The sequence below is a fragment of the Esox lucius genome, chromosome 14, assembly GCF_011004845.1.
Source record: "Esox lucius isolate fEsoLuc1 chromosome 14, fEsoLuc1.pri, whole genome shotgun sequence".
Lineage (NCBI taxonomy): Eukaryota > Metazoa > Chordata > Actinopteri > Esociformes > Esocidae > Esox > Esox lucius.
In genome coordinates this window covers 10,193,795-10,212,217 of record NC_047582.1, presented here as the reverse complement: position 1 = coordinate 10,212,217, position 18,423 = coordinate 10,193,795, and the positions used below count along the sequence as shown (strand labels likewise).

Sequence of the window (18,423 nt, the reverse complement as noted above, 5' to 3'; positions counted from 1 at the left end):
CGAAACCCTAATACATGCATTAATTTCTGCCAGTCTTGACTATTGCAATTCTCTCCTTTCTGGCATTAACCCTTCATCTCTCCATTAACTACAAATATTTCAAAATTCATCTGCACGACTTCTCACACACACCAAATCCTGGCAGCACATCACACCCACCCGACAAGAACTCCACTGGCTCCCAATCTCTAAACCTTCTTCTCAGGTATAAAGCAAAACTAAGTAAGCAGACAAGACAGGCCTTGGTCAGGAAGGTGACCAAGAACCCATTTTCCATTGGCCAGGTCTGCAGCAGTCCATCAACCAGGCCTTTATATTCAAATTGCTAGATGGAAACCACTTGAGTAAAAATGCATGAGACATGCCACCAGCAGTACTCAGAGCATGAGGAAAAAGATTCTCTGGTCTAAAGAAACCAAAACATACCCATTACACATAAATGCCAAGTGCTATGGATGGTGAGAACAAGGTATCGTTCATTACCTGGCTAATACCGTCCTTACAGGGAAGCATGATGGTGGGAGCTTCATCCTATGGGGATGCTTCTCATTAGGAGGCACTAGGAGACTGGTTCCAGAGGAAAAAATGTACTGTTTATTTAAGAGGTCTTTGAACTCACAGGTCCTCAGACTGGGAAGAAGATTAATCTTTCAGCACAAAAATTACCCAAAGCACACAGCCAAAACACTGGATTGGCTTCAGTACAAGTCTGAGAATGTACTTGAGTGACGCATACTTCAAGCTGCAAAGCAACGGCATACCTGCAAAGACTGAAGCGGTATGCTTTTTTTTTGTGTGTTCTGAGAAATTAAGGCTATTCCATGTGAGAAACTGCACACAAAAAAGATAATGTACATGCTGAGTACTACTCCCTTCACAGAACACAACAAACTGGCTCTAACCAGAATAGTAAGAGGAGTGGGAGGTCCCAGTGCAAAACTCAGCAGAAAAATACAGTGGAGTGTCTAGTTTGAGAAAGAGAGTTGCAAAGAAAAAGCCATATCTCAGACTGGCCAATAAAAAATAAAGACGGGCAAAAGAACACAGACACTGTGCAGAGGAAGACTAGAAAAAGTGTTATGGCCAATTTCCTCCTAAAACATTACAATGACCCAAAGCACAGCTCCAAACCATGCAAGAACTATTTAGGGAAGAAGAAGCAGTCAGTATTCTGTCTATAATGGAGAGGCCAGCACAGTCACCGGATCTCAACCCTATTGAGCTGTTGTAGGAGCATCTTAAATATATGGCACGTAAGAAGTAATGCCAATCAAGTCAATTTATGGGACGTGCTTCATTAAGCATGGGGTGAAATCTCTTCAGATTACCTCAACAAATTGACAACTAGAAAGGTGTGACGGGCTGTAATTGCGGGAAATGGAGGATTCTTCAACAACAAAAAGTTTAAGTACAATTTGAACCCCCCGAAACTGATCTGGTCTGATGTTTTTCTTTCCAACAGTCTCTGGTTTCTCTCTCCACAGACAGAGAGACACCAGCAGGACAAGACCATTATGGGATGGTCAGAAAATACCATTATGTCAGTGAGACATGACTGATGAGATCACTAGGGGCAATATTTTGGTGTCAGGCCAAATAACCTGATTGAAATTGATGATGCAATAAACAGATGCAGAGCAGCAGACCATGGAATTCTCAAACCCCTATCAATTTCTACAGCGGTTATGCTAGAAGTTAAGTCGTTAAGTCACAGTAGCCTTAGATTTACATTCAATAATAGCTAGGAAGTAGTACATTACAGAAACGTTTTTCAAAGCAGCACATAATGCAAAACAAGCTGCATATACATTTCTTTCTTACCTATGCACACATCAATTTTGCCCTTGATGGCTGCTTCATGGAGGGGCGTGTAGTTCCAGTTGTCTCTGGCATTTGGGTCGGCGCCCTGACATAAGAGCAGGCTGACCACTTCAGCATGGCCAAAGGAGCAGGCATTATGCAGAGGGATTAAACCCCCATCATCACGGGCATGGACATTGGCCCCTGTCTGAAGGAGGTGCTCCACAACATCCTTCCTACCGAATCCTACAACATAAAAGAAACAGTGAAAATGGTGTAGTGTGCTTATCTATAACAGACCTTTTGAAGCAAGTAGGTTTCTAAAGCGGTTAGCTGAGTGTACTCAAGTTAAGGTGAAAGCTTACTCAAGCTCTAACACAACAAACATCTCGTTTTTCAATGTGACGACGAAACTGCAATCACTCCACACCTTGTAGAGTTGACTATACTGAGTTATAAAGTACTAAGAAAAAAACGCCAAACATTATTTAACAATAATTTAGTATTTATGACAAGACATCGATATCGCAAGTTTGCGTCACGCTGTCACGTAACAGTCTGTTTTATAAAAGATACATTCTTATTCCTATTGTATTATTGACGTTATATATGTAAAATGAAAGTATTAATTTCAGTCCTTTGAAAACATCTTGTCAAGCAATATGGGTAGATTAATCGTCTATTTTTGCTTTTATTTAATGATGCCGATGGCTTGGTTACCTGGAATGGTCTGAGTGTTTTGCTTGCACAACACCCCTCCCCCTACCAGAATGGCCAGTTAAAATGTAAGTTAGCTGGCCCTTTTGGAAGCTAAGCTAACGTAACCGAACTATCAGAACAAGTTTGTTAACTAGCCACGTAACTGAGTGAACAACTTAACTTGCCAGAGAAGTAGCCCAATAAACGTTACATAGCCAGCAATGTATTCAGTAATTAGGTGACTAGCAAGTTCATTTCCTAAACAAATCAGTTCGTAAAAGAAAACGGTGGTGGCGATATTTCTAATATGCCGTAGTTAGCTATGCACTGTACCTGCAGCAAAGTGTAGCGGTGTAGATTTTCGCCCAGCCATGTCCTTAGCATTCACGTTAACCGTATCCACCAGCCTCTTCACACGCAATACATCCCCATTGCGACAGGCTTCAAACAATTCTCTGAAAGCCCCACTTGTCCCACAGCCGTCGCCCCCGGGGCTAATGCTACCTGAGTCAGGACTAGAGCCAGCGCTGCTGCCACCCCCAGTAGTGGAGCTAGTGCTGCTGCTACTGCTCAGGGTCGGGGCGGGGATATCATGGGAGGCCGGAGCTAACTCGGGATCCCCGGCGCTGTCTAGTTCAGCACCTGCGGGTGCAGAAATTACTCCACCACCGGGAACTGGAGGAGACCCTGGAGGAGTGAGGGAAAGAGACGTACTGCGTGGTGGCGAGGAAATGCTCTGCTGTTGCTGCTGAGACGGGCGACGAGACGCCGCCATTTTCACAACAGTCCCACTGGCAACAAAAATGTACTGTCAAAACTTCCTGGAAGTGGAGACTCCAACTTCCGGTTTCGATTGTCAGCAGTGAAAGTTGATTTCAGAACTGTTTGCTTTATTCATTATTTACATATTTTTCTGTGTAATCGACATTTCTGATTATGGAGCTTGAATGTCTATTTTAACTATCTATAACATCTATAACAATATGTTTTTTGCTAAACCGAAACAGGGGATGGGGTAAAACCAGATTTAAAATCATGCGAAACAGATTTTGAAGTTGTAAATTATTTTAAATTGATATAAATACATCTATTATCTATATTAAAAGAGAAAACATCATAAATTACTTAATGTATTACTAATGAAATAATGTTGCACCATAAGACACAGAATAGAAGAAATGGTCTGTCAATGTAAGAAAATACATATTTAACTATAATCTCTTTATGTGAAATGTTGTGTACAGGTACTGCACCATAACCATGATACTGTATGTCCTTATTCAAACTGCATTTTTAATTTAATGTCAGGGTCTTAATTACCTGAGGGCAGGACTACCTACAATATTGACACTAACGTGAATAGGAACGATGAGGCAGTATTTAAAAAAAGTATATCTGTAATATTCCTTCTTAAATTTGTGAATTAGGAAATTACCATACTTTTATGTCTTAACAGCCTTGCCAATTTCATGTAAAAATTAAAGCTACTTCAAATCTATAATTTGAAAAACTATAGGGAGTTTTTGTAAACATCTATATTTTTTATAACTGATTACACCATGTAAATTTAAACATCAGGCCTATAGTATGTTTTATATCTTCAAGTAAATAAGGAAACATTGTAGCAGAATTACTGGGGGTGCCAGAAAACAACAGAAGAAAACGTATTAAATAATCGTTAAGAAAATGTATGAAATACATGCATTGCATTACAGAATATATCCAAATTCAGAAATGAACTCTTGTGCAGAGTGACACCCAGTGGAGTAATAAAGTAAAGACAGAAAAATCCTGAAGATGCAAGCTCCAAAATGCAGAATATAAATGTAATGAAACTCCCACTGTTGAGACAGAAACCAACCCAACCAACACTGAAAACAGTGCCATCTCAGAGGAAGGAGACAACATTCAACAATGAAAATGCTGTGCTCCTAAGAATTCCAGTCATCCCCCTGATGGCCTTATTTTGGCCCAATTCACAGTCTCTGAGATGGAACCAGAGGCCCAACCTCTATTCTGGCAGCAGCGTCTACTTCAGAGAAACATGCAGGAGGTCAAGAGCAGTCTGGCATCTCTGAGGAGATGGACCATGTTCCTGCCTCTGTGGACATCCAACTGTTTGGTATACAGCCTATATATATATATATATATATATATTTTTCCCCCTTATATATTTTTTTTTATTATTAAGCTACGTTCTCTTTTTTATTTTTATTTTTATTATTACTGCTGTTTGAGTTGAGTTGATGAGACGGTTTTTCACCTATATTATTGGTTTACTCACTGGAATGCCCTGGAACATGGTCTCTGGGGCAGCTGGGTTATTCTTGAAGGGTGTTTTGTTTTTATGTGTATATGTTTTGTACTTAAATGTCCTGTTTGTTTGTTTTGTTGTGATCAACTTATTTGACAGTTTTTTGGAACCTTGTAATTATTTTTTGGACCACCCTCTTCACCTGTGGAGTCCTTTAACTGCTTGGTATCCACTATCAATTCCGTTTTTGGTAAAAATTAGCTAATCTTATTAGGCGACTTCAATAAGAATTGGTTGGATACGTCATGTAATAAAGAGAAAAACATATTTAATAATTTAAATCTTACCCAATTAATTGCTGAGCCTACTAGCCTACATTACTTCTCGCACACAATCTCTTCTTGATTGGATACTTGTTTCACACCCAAATAGATTTTTAAGGTCAGGGGTGATGTCTGATTGCTTTAGTGATCATTCGATTATATTCTGTGTATGGAAAATTAAAGTACCTAAATTGCCACCAAAATTAATTAATATCAGACAATATAAAAAATTGAATTTAGATTTATTCATTCATGATCTGATTTCTATTAATTGGAATAGATATCATTTAATTCCTAATGTACAAAATGCTTGGGATTTTTTGTATACTGAGTTTATAAATGTTGTAGACAAGCATGCACCTTGGAAAATTGTTAGAGTTAAGGGCAATCATCTTCCTTGGATGAATTCAGAATTTATTAGTCTCTTTAGGCAAAGGGACAAAGCTTGGGCAACATTTCGTCAGACAAGAAGTAATGCTGATTGGGAAGTCTATAGACATTTGAGAAATTTGAGCAAGACTAAAACTCGAAATGCTAAATCTAATTATTATAAAGAATGTCTTTCTTTTCATCATAAAAATCCTAAACAATTCTGGAATAAAATTAAAGACATTATTAATACATCAAATAAACATTCAGTTAATCAAATTAGAGTTGAGGTTAGGGTTAGGGTAGGGTATAATAATACAATACTTCATGACTCTTTATCTATTGCGCAATAATTTTATCAGCATTTTTCTTCAGTTTGGTCTACTTTAGTATCTGCCTCTTACTTCAATAATGATATTTGTAATGAGACTGTATCATGTAATAGTTCATTTTAATTTGAGAAGATTGCTCCAATTGATGTTCAGAGTGCTATTCATGAATTTAAAGTGACTAGTGGTGAAGGATTAGATGGAATTGAAAATAGGTATCTTAAATTAACTTCACACATTCTCATGTATCCACTAGCTGATTTATTTAATCTTTCTTTGTCTACATGTGAGTTGCCGTGATCTGGAAATGTGCACGCATTACTCCACTTTATAAGGGAGGTGATGTACTCGATCTCAATAATTATAGACCAATATCTATTATATGTTCTATATCTAAAGTTTTAGAAAAATTGATTTATGTATTAATAATATTCTATCATCATCTCAATCTGGTTTTAGGTCTAATCATTCCACAACTACGGCATTACTTAAGTTTACAAATTATGTGTTTTCAGCTTCAGATAATGGCAAGCTCACTGGTGCTATTTTTCTTGATTTGACTAAAGCTTTTGATTTGGTTGATCGATATTTGCTTTTAGATAAACTTCATGCTATTGGTTTTTGTGGTTTAATTCATATCTGCATAACAGGAAACAATGTGTTGTCCTAAATCAGATTTTTTGATCCCCATCCTCACTTTTGACAGGCCCATCCAATCAATTCCCGTTTGTAAGGTCTGCCTCCACAACTCATCCACGACCTTCCGACCAGGCCGGTGAACACACCCCTCACAGCAGATCCAAATCCCCTGAACGCACCCCTCACAGCAGATCCAAATCCCCTGAACGCACCCCTCACAGCAGATCCAAATCCCCTGAACGCACCCCTCACAGCAGATCCAAATCCCCTGAACGCACCCCTCACAGCAGATCCCTATTACCTGAGTACTAATCACCAAATACCACTCACCTGTGCTCTCCCTCCTCCTCTGGCAGCCACTATTTAGCCTGGTCATTAACATCCTGTCCTTGGAAGGGTATTGTTTGTGTGATTGCAAGTCTGTTTGTTGAGCATTCTCTTTTTTGCTTTGGAAAATTATGTTTTGGTATCCCGACCCTTGCTTGTCTCTCTGACTGTCTCTCTGGATAATCCCTTTCTGTATTTCAGCTTCCTGATTACCAACCTTCTGCATGCCCTTCAACTTTGTTCCAGCCTGTCCCTTGATATACAGTGGACATAAAAAGTGTAAAAGAATGAGACAAAGATAAATCATGTCAGAACTATTTTCACTTTTAATGTGACCTATTATGTGAACAATTAAATTGAAGAAAATAAACTGAAATAAAAATGAAAAATAAAAACCCTACAATAACCTGGTTGCATAAGTGTCCACACCCCCTTATAACTGGGGACGTGTTCAGAATTAACCAATCACATTCAAACTCATGTTAAATAGAAGTCATTACACACCTGCCATAATTTAGTGACTCTGATTAATCACAAATAAAGTTCAGCTGTTCTAGTAGGATTTTCCTGACATTTTCTTAGTTGCATCTCAGAGCAAAAGGCAATGGTCTGCAGATGGCTTCCAAAGCATTGGTGGGATCTCATTGTTGAAAGATATCAGTCAGGAGAAGGGTACAGAAAGCAAGTGGGAAAATGTGTTATGGTCTGATGAAACCAAGGTTGAACTTTTTGGCCATAATTCCAAAAAAAGAACACTGAAAAAACAACACTGCACATGACCCAAAAAACACCATACCCACAGTGAAGCATGGTGGTGTCAGCATCATGCTTTGAGGCTGTTTTTCTTCAGTTGGAACCGGGGCCTTAGTCAGGGTGGAGGGTATTATGAACAGTTCCAAATACCAGGCAATTTTGGCACAAAACATTCAGGCGTCCGTTAGAAAGCTGAAGATGAAGTTCACCTTTCAGCACGACAACGACCCAAATCACGTATCCAAATCCACGAAAGCATGGCTTCACCAGAAGAAGATTAACGTTTTGGAATGGCCCAGCCAGAGCCCAGACCTGAAACCAATTGAACATCTGTGGGGTGATCTGAAGAGGGCTGTGCACAGGAGATGTCCTCGCAATCTGACAGATTTGGAGTGCTTTTGCAAATAAGTGTGGGCAAATATTGCCACATAAAGATGTGCCATGCTAATAGACTCCTACCCAAAAAGACTTGAGTGCTGTAATAAAATAAAAAGGTGCTTCAACAAAGTATTAGTTTAAGGGTGTGCACACTTATGCAACCAGGTAATAGTGAGTTTTTTATTAAGATTAAAGTTTTTTTTTCAATTGAATTGTTCACGTTATAGGTCACATAAATGTGGAAAAAGTTCTGACATGATTTATCTTTGTCTCATCACAAGAACCTGGCATTTTAAAAGGGGTGTGTAGACTTTTTATATCCACTGTACCTTTGTGCCTCCCACATAAACATCCCTCGCTCTGTGCTTGGATCCATCCATCTTTCTCTGTGTGCATTCATGACAATGTTACTGACCTTTGCCAATTGACCTAATTAGTTGTGTGATATTCCACCAGGTTTAGTGGTGTTTTAACATTACACAAGTGTTTTGGTCTTTTATTGCCTCTGTCCCAACTTTGTTGAAACGTGTTGCTGGCAACAAATTCAAAGTGGGCATATATTTTTCAGGAAACAATAAAATGTCTCAGTTCCAACATTTGATATGCTGTCTTCGTACTATTTTCAATTCAATATAGGGTTTAAATGATTTGCAACACATTCCATTTTGGTTTTACTTACATTTTACACAGAATCCCAACTTTTTGGAAACTGGGTTGTCAATAAAATTGGGCACTTGGTGGAGAAACCCCACATTTTGGCTGTTAAGAGTATTTGTAGTACAGAGAATATTACAAGATTATAGTTTGTGACTTAACATGCCACTAAACCAAATATATACCTAATAAGAAAACACATTTGGTTACACTATAGCCAGACAGTGAGGAAGGAAGCAATGTTGTTAATTTCAGGATCACATCCAAGATTACAGTTGGAAGAGTTTGAATACTGACACAAGCTGTATATGTATTAAAATGTGTACATTTAAAAGAAATAATATCACTACGTTAAATATATTGCTGAGGTCCACTTGAAAAAACTATTTTTATTGATGCATGAATTTTAAAGTGGAATCATCTACTATAAATGCTATCTTCATACAAGTATAGTGATGTCAGAAATACTTTGCTGTCATGAGGAAAAGGTTATTAGTGGACATTAAATGATTGCATGACTGAGCAGCTGTTGGAAATTTCTTTCTCCCTTTATAGGCTGGTCTTATTTAAAGGATGATATGTGGCCTTGATATTATGACCTGCATCTGTGGTCAGTCTGTAAATAGAACAAAAATGTATCCCAGAAGCATTTGGCAGCCAGGCTGCAATGTTACTCAGAGCTTGTTTTGGAGCATGACAAAAGTTGCATAGTCATAACACTCACACTTAGTCAGAGGAATGCTACTGGAACTTTCCATTGGGCGGTATAAAAACTGGGAGCCTTGGTCTGCTCAGGACAGAAGCTTTTAGAGACACAGAAACAAGAGACCAACAGAGACCAAAAGAGACCAACAAAAACAACAGCGTATTGATTTTGAAAATGCTTTGCTCCAGCATGATGCAACCTTCCCTGAACACAATGAGCCCCTTCATGGATTTCCACTGGCCCGTCCGCAGCCTCTGGCCAGAGACTCGGCCACTATTCTTCCAGATCGAGCAAGAAATGATGCGAAATCTGCAGGAGATGAGGCACAATATGGAATATATGCAACGACTTCACCAAAAGATTTTCGAGGACATCGAAGGGCCATTATCTTTGACTGACTTCAAGCCTATCGCTTTCCAGGTGGGTAAAGAAAACAATCGGTTTGCTTTGACTCTGGACACTAAAGACTTCTCCCCAGAGGAGCTGTCTGTCAAGCAGGTGGGCAGGAAGCTAAGAGTCAGTGGGAAGACGGAAAAGAAGCAGGGTGATGGGAAAGGCTCCTACTCTTACAAATGCCAGGAATTCAGACAAGAGTTTGATCTTCCTGAAGGCGTGAACCCTGAGACAGTCACCTGCTCTTTGAAAGATGGACAGCTACAGATCCACGCACCAAAAGTGGCTGCTCTTACAGAAGGCAGTGAGAGAGTGGTTCCTATCACTTGCAAACCAGCCATAACCTCACCCGGGGCTGAAGCTGAAGTCACAACTATGGAGGCAGAGCCCAAGAAGGACTAATTACAAAGACTCTGTTTCAAGATAACGCTATAGCGTTTACATTAATGGTTACATTAACAACATGAATTCCATTTAATTCCTTAATTCTTCTGTATCTGCATTAAATTACTATTTTGTCAAACTTGATAAATGCAATGTGAATAATGTTCAATGTTATGGAATGTAAGTAAACCAACTGTTCCTACCCACACTCAAATATTTCTAATTAAACGTTGCTCATTTTGATGTCATGTTGTTATACAAACTAACATTCAGCATGTTTCATTTGGGTAATGAATCATTTTCATTTTAAATGGAGACTGTGGAGAAAGTATGCTGGGTGCCTGTGGATAGAAATCAAATTAAAATGTTTATATCTGCCAATTCAACTGATGACATTCAAATGATTCAGTGGTTAGAACAAATGTTTTAACGTCAAAACAGAGGCTGATTTAATCAAGAGCCTTTTGATTCAGTTACTAACAATTAGGGCAATTAGAGTAAGGCTGTATGATAAAATATGTACAAATGGGTAGTGAGTACATGAAGAATAATCTGTGTGTGTGTGTGTCTTTGTGAATATAATTATCACACTATCCCAATATTTCTGGTAAGTGCCTAAAGGTCAGGGAGTTAAGTGGTTGTGTGGGTGGCAAAACTAATGTATTGTAATGGCGATATCACAACTATTTACCATACTACGATAAAAAGTTAGGAGGAGTGAACAACATGGGATTAAAGGAAGAGATACTTCAATACCAAGTCGATGCCACAATTCTGAGAACATGATGGTACTGGTTTTTGTACAGTACCGTAGGATCCAACACGTGACAGGTGAGTGACAACAAAACTGAAATAAATTCTATACAGTTTTTCTAGTTATTATCCAATCTATTTAAGCAGAAAAGGCCCTTTTTATTTGGCATTCATTGTCCCACCCACCATCAGTCTGTACACATTTTTATATTTGAGTAATTTATCAGACAGTATTTTACAGAGCAACTTACAGTAGTATTTAAGATGTTACCTGGAGAATTTTAACTAGCAAAGAACTCTAAAAGCCAGCCTACTCTCCAGTTTCCCCCAATTACAGGGTGATGTGAGCAGAGATCTTGTTTTGTTAACATCAGTCCCAGAATTGTTGCAATGGGCCTTGTCTGTCCTTTGGTAGTCTGCAACGTCAGAGCTCTGAAAGAACAAGAGATAAGAGTCAAGGTGACTGATGGAATGTACAGAAACAATGAACAGAAATAGAGCAATTAAGACAGATGAATTAAAGATGTTTGGATAAGTAGATTAGATATTATTCCACGTTTCTAGAAATGTGGCATCAACTTGGTACTGTTGGATCGGATCTTGTGGCATCCCCAATAGACAGAACTTCAGGATGCCATTCTATCATTCTCACAAGTATTCATGTAATCACTATCACTGCTCACTGCTGGACATTATTGCCTGTCACACCTCCAACAGTGCCTGTAGACCAGCTACAGGCTGATCAACAGTTAGTGTGGAACCTGTTCTTCATGCTTCTTATCCTGGTCCATCTACCTCCTAGTGGTGTACATAGAAAACAGAGTAATCTGTAATGTAGCCAGTATTCAAGCAATTGGCTAACCAAGAATCATGGCAAATTAGTCCATTTATGCTATATCAGTATCTGAGGAACTACGGTATGGACTGAATTTAACAAATACATTAATTGGTAGCTAGGGTTGCACATGGGTATTAAGTAGATACACGTTACTGGTAGCATTTATTATTAGTACCGGTTACTGTGCTGTTATTTAGCAAAATAAATATGCTAACAACACACACAAGTAGCTACATTAGGACTGTAGCTAGCTACTACTAACATTTAGCCGTCACTCGTGTCCACACAGTCTTGTCATGTTCATTTGGTTTACATGTAACAAACATCTAGATAGCTAACATGCATATAATACGAAAGTAATTATTTTCACTTCATAAAGCAACTTTACCTGAATCGGATGGATGCAACCCAGGATGTCCTGCACCATAGACCACAGGTGTCAAACCGGTTCCACGGAGGGCCGAGTGTCTGCAGGTTTTCGCTCTCACCTTGTACCTGATTGATTAATGAGTTCACTAATTGATTAGTTTACTTGATTAGTTTCTACCCCCACCTGGTTGTTCAGGTCTGACCTGGGAACCAATTTAAAGGAAAACCCAAAGACCTGCAGACACTCGGCCCTCCGTGGAACCGGTTTGACACCCCTGCCATAGACGGTTTTGTATCCGTAGTCGGTGATTTCTATCCGCAGAACGCGATTTGTTTCCGAAGATAGTGATTAGCGAATATATTTCACAAGTACAGATTATTTATTACATATTCACAGCTCAGGAAAAACGAATATGCAAATCTAACACACTTACAAATCTTTATGGCAGCAATTTTCTTTTACCCTCTATCACACAGGTGTCAAACCGGTTCCACGGAGGGCCGAGTGTCTGCAGGTTTTTGCTCTCACCTTGTACTTGATTGGTTAATTAGGTCACTGATTGGTTAGTTTCTACCCTCACCTGGTTGTGTAGGTATGAACTAGGAACCAATTTATAGGAAAAACCAAAAACCTGCAGACACTCGGCCCTCCGTGGAACCGGTTTGACACCCCTGCGTCTATCAGAAATGAACGAGATCTCAAATGAATGGGGTTGTCTGTAAATCGCGAGTTGTCTTTGTATTTGGTGATTTGTCTGCGTAAATAAGGAGTTCTGTGTAATTCTAAATATCTTTTGAATACTTCCAATGCAAAAAAAATATTTGTACACATGCAAATTGTTGGCTCGTGGTAGTATTTAGTCACGCATTAACAGATCTTTAAATACAACTACGAAATGCAAATCCGTCGTATGGATTGTGATTTACAGGTATGAAAATCGCTTCATTTATCCACAAGACATTTGGTAGTCATTTGAGCCTATAGAGGCGTCCTCATATCCAGACTACAGTTGATGGGAACCACTCTCTCAGAAGATAATAAAGTATTAGGTGCCTCGATGTGGAGCTTCCCGTCAGGAGTCATGGAGCAGGTGACTGTCTCAGGGTTCAACCCTTCAGGAAGATCAATCTCGTCTGAACTGCTGGCACCTGTAAGAGTAGGAGCCTTTCCCCATCACCCTGCTTCTTCTCAACTTTCAGGAACTTTCCTGTCGTTGCCACAGTTCTCCACTGGATGTCACCCTGCAGGGAAGTGGTTCAGGAATAAGCTGGATGGATTCCAAATTCTTCAGCAGTAAGTCAGCTGTACTTAATAGTTGAGGTGATTTAATGTTTACACTTATGACTGGTTCATTTTAAAATGTATGACTTTTTTTGCAATCATTATCCTTTAGACTTTAAATGACACTACAGTATTGATGACATCAGCAACTCTACCATGCCATTCAATACTGTGAGCAAATCAGATGAGAGTTTATATAAACACTAGCTCAATTTAAAAAAATAGTTTAAAATCACAGAACCTACAGAAACGGTTAGGTCACAATGTATTCCAACCCACTGTAAAATAATTTACAAGAAAATGAAAATTCTGTAAGAGCGCAATGAAATTGTGAATGTCTTTGGGGCCCAAATAGCTATTATGAAAGGAAAATTTAAACGCATACACCTTGAATGCAAAATGTACACGAATGCCATTTCTAAATGTTTCAGCCAATTTTTTTTTATTGTGATTTGACCCCACAAACACCAATGTCACTAGTAGTTTGGAGAGGTTGAAACACCTACAGTGGGGAAAACAAGTATTTGATACACTGTTGATTTTGCAGGTTTTCCCACTTACAAAGCATGTAGAAGTCTGTAATGTTTATCATAGGTACTCTTCAACTGTGAGTGACGGAATCTAAAACAAAAATCCAGAAGTAATTAATTAGCATTTTATTGCATGACATAAGTATTTGATAAAAGCAGAACTTCATATTTGGTACAGAAACCTTTGTTTGCAATTACCTTTGTTTGTTTGGCAGTACTCATCCTTCTTTCTCCAAACATGGCAAGTGGAATTTAGACCAAAAAGCTCTATTTTTGTCTCATCAGACCACATGACCTTCTCCCATTCATTCTCTGGATCATCCAGATGGTCATTGGAAAATTTCAGACGGGCCTGGACATGCGCTGGCTTGAGCAGGGGGACCTTGCGTGCGCTGCAGGATTTTAATCCATGACGGCGTAGTGTGTTACTAATGGTTTTCTTTGAGACTGTGGTCCCAGCTCTCTTCAGGTCATTGACCAGGTCCTGCTGTGTAGTTCTGGGCTGATCCCTCACCTTCCTCATGATCATTGATGCCCCATGAGGTGAGATCTTGCATGGAGCCCCAGACCGAGGGAGATTGACCGTCATCTTGAACTTCTTCCATTCTCTAATAATTGCACCAACAGTTGTTGCCTTCTCACCAAGCTGCTTGCCTATTGTCCTGTAGCCCATCCAAGTCTTGTGCAGGTCTACAATTTTATCCCTGATGTCCTTACACAGCTCTCTGGTCTTGGCCATTGTGGAGCGGTTGGAGTCTGTTTGATTGAGTGTGTGGACAGGTGTCTTTTATACAGGTAACAAGTTCAAACAGGTGCAGTTAATACAGGTAATGAGTGGAGAACAGGCTTCTTAAAAAAAAAACTAACAGGTCTGTGAGAGACGGAATTCTTACTGGTTGGTAGGTGATCAAATACTTATGTCATGCAATAAAATGCAAATGTATTATTTAAAAATCATACAATGTGATTTTCTGGGTTTTTGTTTTAGATTACGTATCTCACAGTTGAAGTGTTCCTATTATAAAAATGACAGACCTCTACATGCTTTGTAAGTAGGAAAACCTGCAAAATCGGCAGTGTATCAAATACTTGTTCTCCCCACTGTAGATGTCCCCAGTATGTCTCCAGACATCAAGCTAATGTTTTGAGAAAGGTTGCTATGGTAGACATTTTCTCGTTTTACTCACGTTTTACTCAGCAAATATAATTTAGGCATTTCAAATGAGTTTAAACAAGAATGATTCAATCCCAGTTATATTTCTGATATTGTTGAAATTTGTGGAGGCCATCTTATGTGTTTCCAGCAATAATCAGGCTTAGTTGACTGATAGCTTGTCTATTAAAGGCAAAATAACTGGTTATGATCTGTTGATCATTTATTCATAATCACCCCAGTGTCTTCTTTCCAATGAAACCACGTTTTGTTATGTCAATGTAATTACACCCGAATAGCTGTTATTTCTTTGTGTAAATTTAGATGGAAATACAATTTTTTGCCATTACATTTATTATCCAGTGGATTGTTGTTCACTGCAAAGAAGATAATACCCCAAAATATGTAAATAGTTTGCAGACAATTCCCCACATTTTCTCAAGCAATCACTAGTGGTGTCTGTTCTTAAATGTACTCATTCACAGATGAACTGTCATCAATGAATCTTTCAATGAAAGAAAGAGGCTCCGAATAATAATAGCATCTCCTAAATGGATAAAATGTTGATGTAAATTATGAGCAGACAAGAAGAAACTGAAAATTAAATCACGCTTCCCCAATGTGGACCAAAGTGCTGCAAAACGTGACAAGAGATGAAGCAAGGCACCACAAGGAGTCACTAGAGCCCAATGGGACAAGGTGATCCTATTCATTTACTAACCCAGCAAACCTGAACTGTGCAGGTCAATTGTCTCGCCCTGTGTGGGACCACTGAGCTAATCTGTGAGCTTGATACTCCAACCCTGGTCTCACAGCTAACTGCCTGGCAGTGACTTTACTATTGCTAATTTTTATCGATAGGAATGTGACAATATCATTAAATTACCGGTAAAACATTTGAATTTAATACAACAAAGGTGGTTTTGAATTTGTTCTTGTGTAATGAATGAATGAAAAGATGCTCACCATTCAAACAAAATAGAGTCCTGAATCCTTGTAGTAATGCTTGTGGACAACACACTAGTTTATTTGATCTTGAATACAAATGAAGAAAATCATGTTCCAGAACCACATGGCACCTTTCAGTTGATTTCAGCATCCAGGGAATCTACGGTGCAGTTCATTTACACTGAAATATTGAAAAATCTGAAAGAGAAAAGATTGAAAATGGAGAAAAGATTTGTACCCTAAATCTAGCTCAACAACACCTATGTGCATACCTGTGCAGTCGTAGCTTAACCCACTATAATCAGCTGAGTGTAAACATAGTATATATATATATTGTTGCACCAGATGAACTGTCAGTTCTACACAGTCAATTATTCAAGTTTTTCTTAGTTGTGTACCCTCACCCTCTCTCCACATTCCTCCTGTACTCACCCTGGCATTTGACCCATTTTCTAGGCTTCTTTTTGGCATGTATGTTTAATGCCACATCTAATACTTCATGAGTGGTCAATGCTTCTTGAAGGAATTTAAGATTTTTTTGTTTCTGTTTTTCCTTCTTTTGGATTCTGTGTTGGTCGATTTTATTGCGTATCTTGTCAAGAATTGACTTCGGCATCTCTGTTTGGATTTCTTTCTTGTAGGTTGCGTCGGTCTCTTCTATGACTTGTGTGTCCTTTGTCTTTCCATTGTTACTTCCTTTGGCATTTTGTCCTTTTTGTCTTTCTTTCAGTGCTTTTCTTTGTTTGTCTTCCTTTTTGGGATTTGATCCCCAGTGCTTCATTCCCCAGGCACTTGAGAAATTCCCTTCGGTTTCGTCTTTTGCTTGTTTCTCTAACTTCATATCATGTTGTTGCTTTGCATTTTCTTTGACAACTTTGCTTTGTTTGTCATCCTCTGCAGAATGTTGTTCCTTAAGACTTTCATCCACAACTTTTAGCTTGTCTTCGTTTTGGATTTGGATTTTATGTTCTGTGCATTACTCCCACATCCAATTCATTTTCCAGTTGCTCCAATTCTGCAAGAAAAAAATCCATGTCAGTCTCTTCTTGAACTTGTTTCCTTACAATTTTAACATGTCCTTTGGCATTTTGTTCATTTGGACTTCCTTTTATTACTTTTCTTTGTTTGTCATTATCTGTAGCATGTTGTACGTTAGAACAGTTTTTCATGACTTTCAGTTTGTCTTCCTTTTTGGGATTTGTTGTCCTGTTCTTTATTCCCACATCCAAGTCATTTTCCAGTTGCTCTAATTCTGCAAGAAAAGAATCCATGTCAGTCTCTTCTTGAACATGATTCCTTGCAATTTTAACATGTCTTTTGGTATTTTGTTCATTTGGACTTCCTTTTATGACTTTTCTTTGTTTGTCATTATCTGTAGCATGTTGTACGTTTGAACTTTTTTTCATGACTTTCAGTTTGTCTTCCTTTTTGGGATTTGTTGTTCTGTTCTTTATTCCCACATCCAAGTCATTTTCCAGTTGCTCTAATTCTTCAACAAAGAAATCCATGTCAGTCTCTTCTTTAACTTGTTTCTTTACATTTTCAACATGCCCTTTGGCATTTTCTTCATTTGGGACAATGCCTAATTTATCTACTCTCTCTTGCTTCATTTCCACATCTGTGTCAGTTGCCCGGCACACTACGTCTTGCATTAAAACAATCACTTCAGTTTGTTTCACTCTTGTGTCTGGCTTTTTAGAATCGTTTTCCTTGGGACCTTCTTTCATAACTTTGAGTTTACATCTTGTTTTAACAACTCTTTCTTTCTTCATTCCTCCATCCATTCCACTTCCCAGTAGCTCAGGCCCTTGAATATCCATGTCATTCTTTTCTTTGACTTGTGGGTCTTCCTTTTTAATGTGATCTTTGGGATGTTGTTGCTTTGGACGTACTTCTTTGATTTCCGTTTGACCTTTATCCATTTTACCTCTCCCCCTCCTCAATTCCCTCAGATGGTCAGTGTCACCATTGATGTGTTCTTTCTTTCTCCGTTTACTCTCCCTTTTCCTTCTCTCTGCCTCCATCTCTCTCTGCCTTTCTTCAAGCATCTCTTCTGTCTTTCTCTGTTCATTCTCCCTTTTCTTTCTCTCTGCCTCCATCTCTCTCTGCCTTTCTTCAAGCATCTCTTCTCTCTTTCTCAGATCACTCTCCATTTGTATCCTGTCTGCCTCCATTTCTCTCTGACTTTCTTCAAGCATCTCTTCTGTCTTTCTCTGTTCATTCTCCCTTTTCCTTCTCTCTGCCTCCACCTCTCTCTGCCTTTCTTCAAGCATCTCTTCTGTCTTTCTCTGTTCATTCTCCCTTTTCTTTCTCTCTGCCTCCATCTCTCTCTGCCTTTCTTCAAGCATCTCTTCTCTCTTTCTCAGATCACTCTCCATTTGTATCCTGTCTGCCTCCATTTCTCTCTGACTTTCTTCAAGCATCTCTTCTGTCTTTCTCTGTTCATTCTCTCTTTTCCTTCTCTCTGCCTCCACCTCTCTCTGCCTTTCTTGAAGCATCTCTTCTCTCTTTCTCAGATCACTCTCCATTTGCATCCTGTCTG

At 38.9% G+C, this 18,423-nt stretch overlaps 3 protein-coding genes and 1 long non-coding RNA gene across 5 annotated transcripts in view; 1 reads left to right on the top strand and 3 right to left on the bottom strand.

Annotated features, from left to right (window-relative positions):
* Window positions 1-3,325, bottom strand: part of tnksa (tankyrase, TRF1-interacting ankyrin-related ADP-ribose polymerase a) — a 79,561-nt gene extending 76,236 nt beyond the window's left edge. For both annotated transcript variants that reach the window (XM_013137070.4, XM_013137071.4), the window contains exons 1-2: window positions 2,833-3,325; window positions 1,822-2,046 (exon numbers count right to left, since the gene is read on the bottom strand). In XM_013137070.4, coding sequence (XP_012992524.1) covers window positions 1,822-2,046; window positions 2,833-3,274 — 667 coding nt within the window. In that variant the 5' untranslated portion in view covers window positions 3,275-3,325. The remainder of the gene's footprint in view (window positions 1-1,821; window positions 2,047-2,832) is intronic.
* A 5,994-nt stretch (window positions 3,326-9,319) lies between these two features.
* On the top strand, window positions 9,320-10,233 carry hspb11 (heat shock protein, alpha-crystallin-related, b11). Its single transcript, NM_001311021.1, is given in 1 exon segment — window positions 9,320-10,233. A coding segment is annotated over 1 exon segment (621 nt). The 5' UTR covers window positions 9,320-9,405; the 3' UTR covers window positions 10,027-10,233.
* A 901-nt stretch (window positions 10,234-11,134) lies between these two features.
* Window positions 11,135-12,066, bottom strand: LOC105014745. The gene is made up of 3 exons (XR_828334.3): window positions 11,988-12,066; window positions 11,470-11,559; window positions 11,135-11,193 (listed from the first exon to the last, which is right to left on the bottom strand). It is a non-coding gene; the product is annotated as an uncharacterized LOC105014745 (long non-coding RNA).
* Window positions 12,067-15,988: 3,922 nt separating this feature from the next.
* Window positions 15,989-17,910, bottom strand: LOC106024636 (probable inactive protein kinase DDB_G0270444). Its single transcript, XM_034296834.1, has 2 exons — window positions 16,314-17,910; window positions 15,989-16,079 (listed from the first exon to the last, which is right to left on the bottom strand). The coding sequence occupies exon 1, from the start codon at window positions 17,903-17,905 to the stop codon at window positions 16,844-16,846; it is 1,062 nt and encodes a 353-aa protein (XP_034152725.1). The 5' UTR covers window positions 17,906-17,910; the 3' UTR covers window positions 15,989-16,079; window positions 16,314-16,843.
* Window positions 17,911-18,423: the final 513 nt, after the last annotated feature.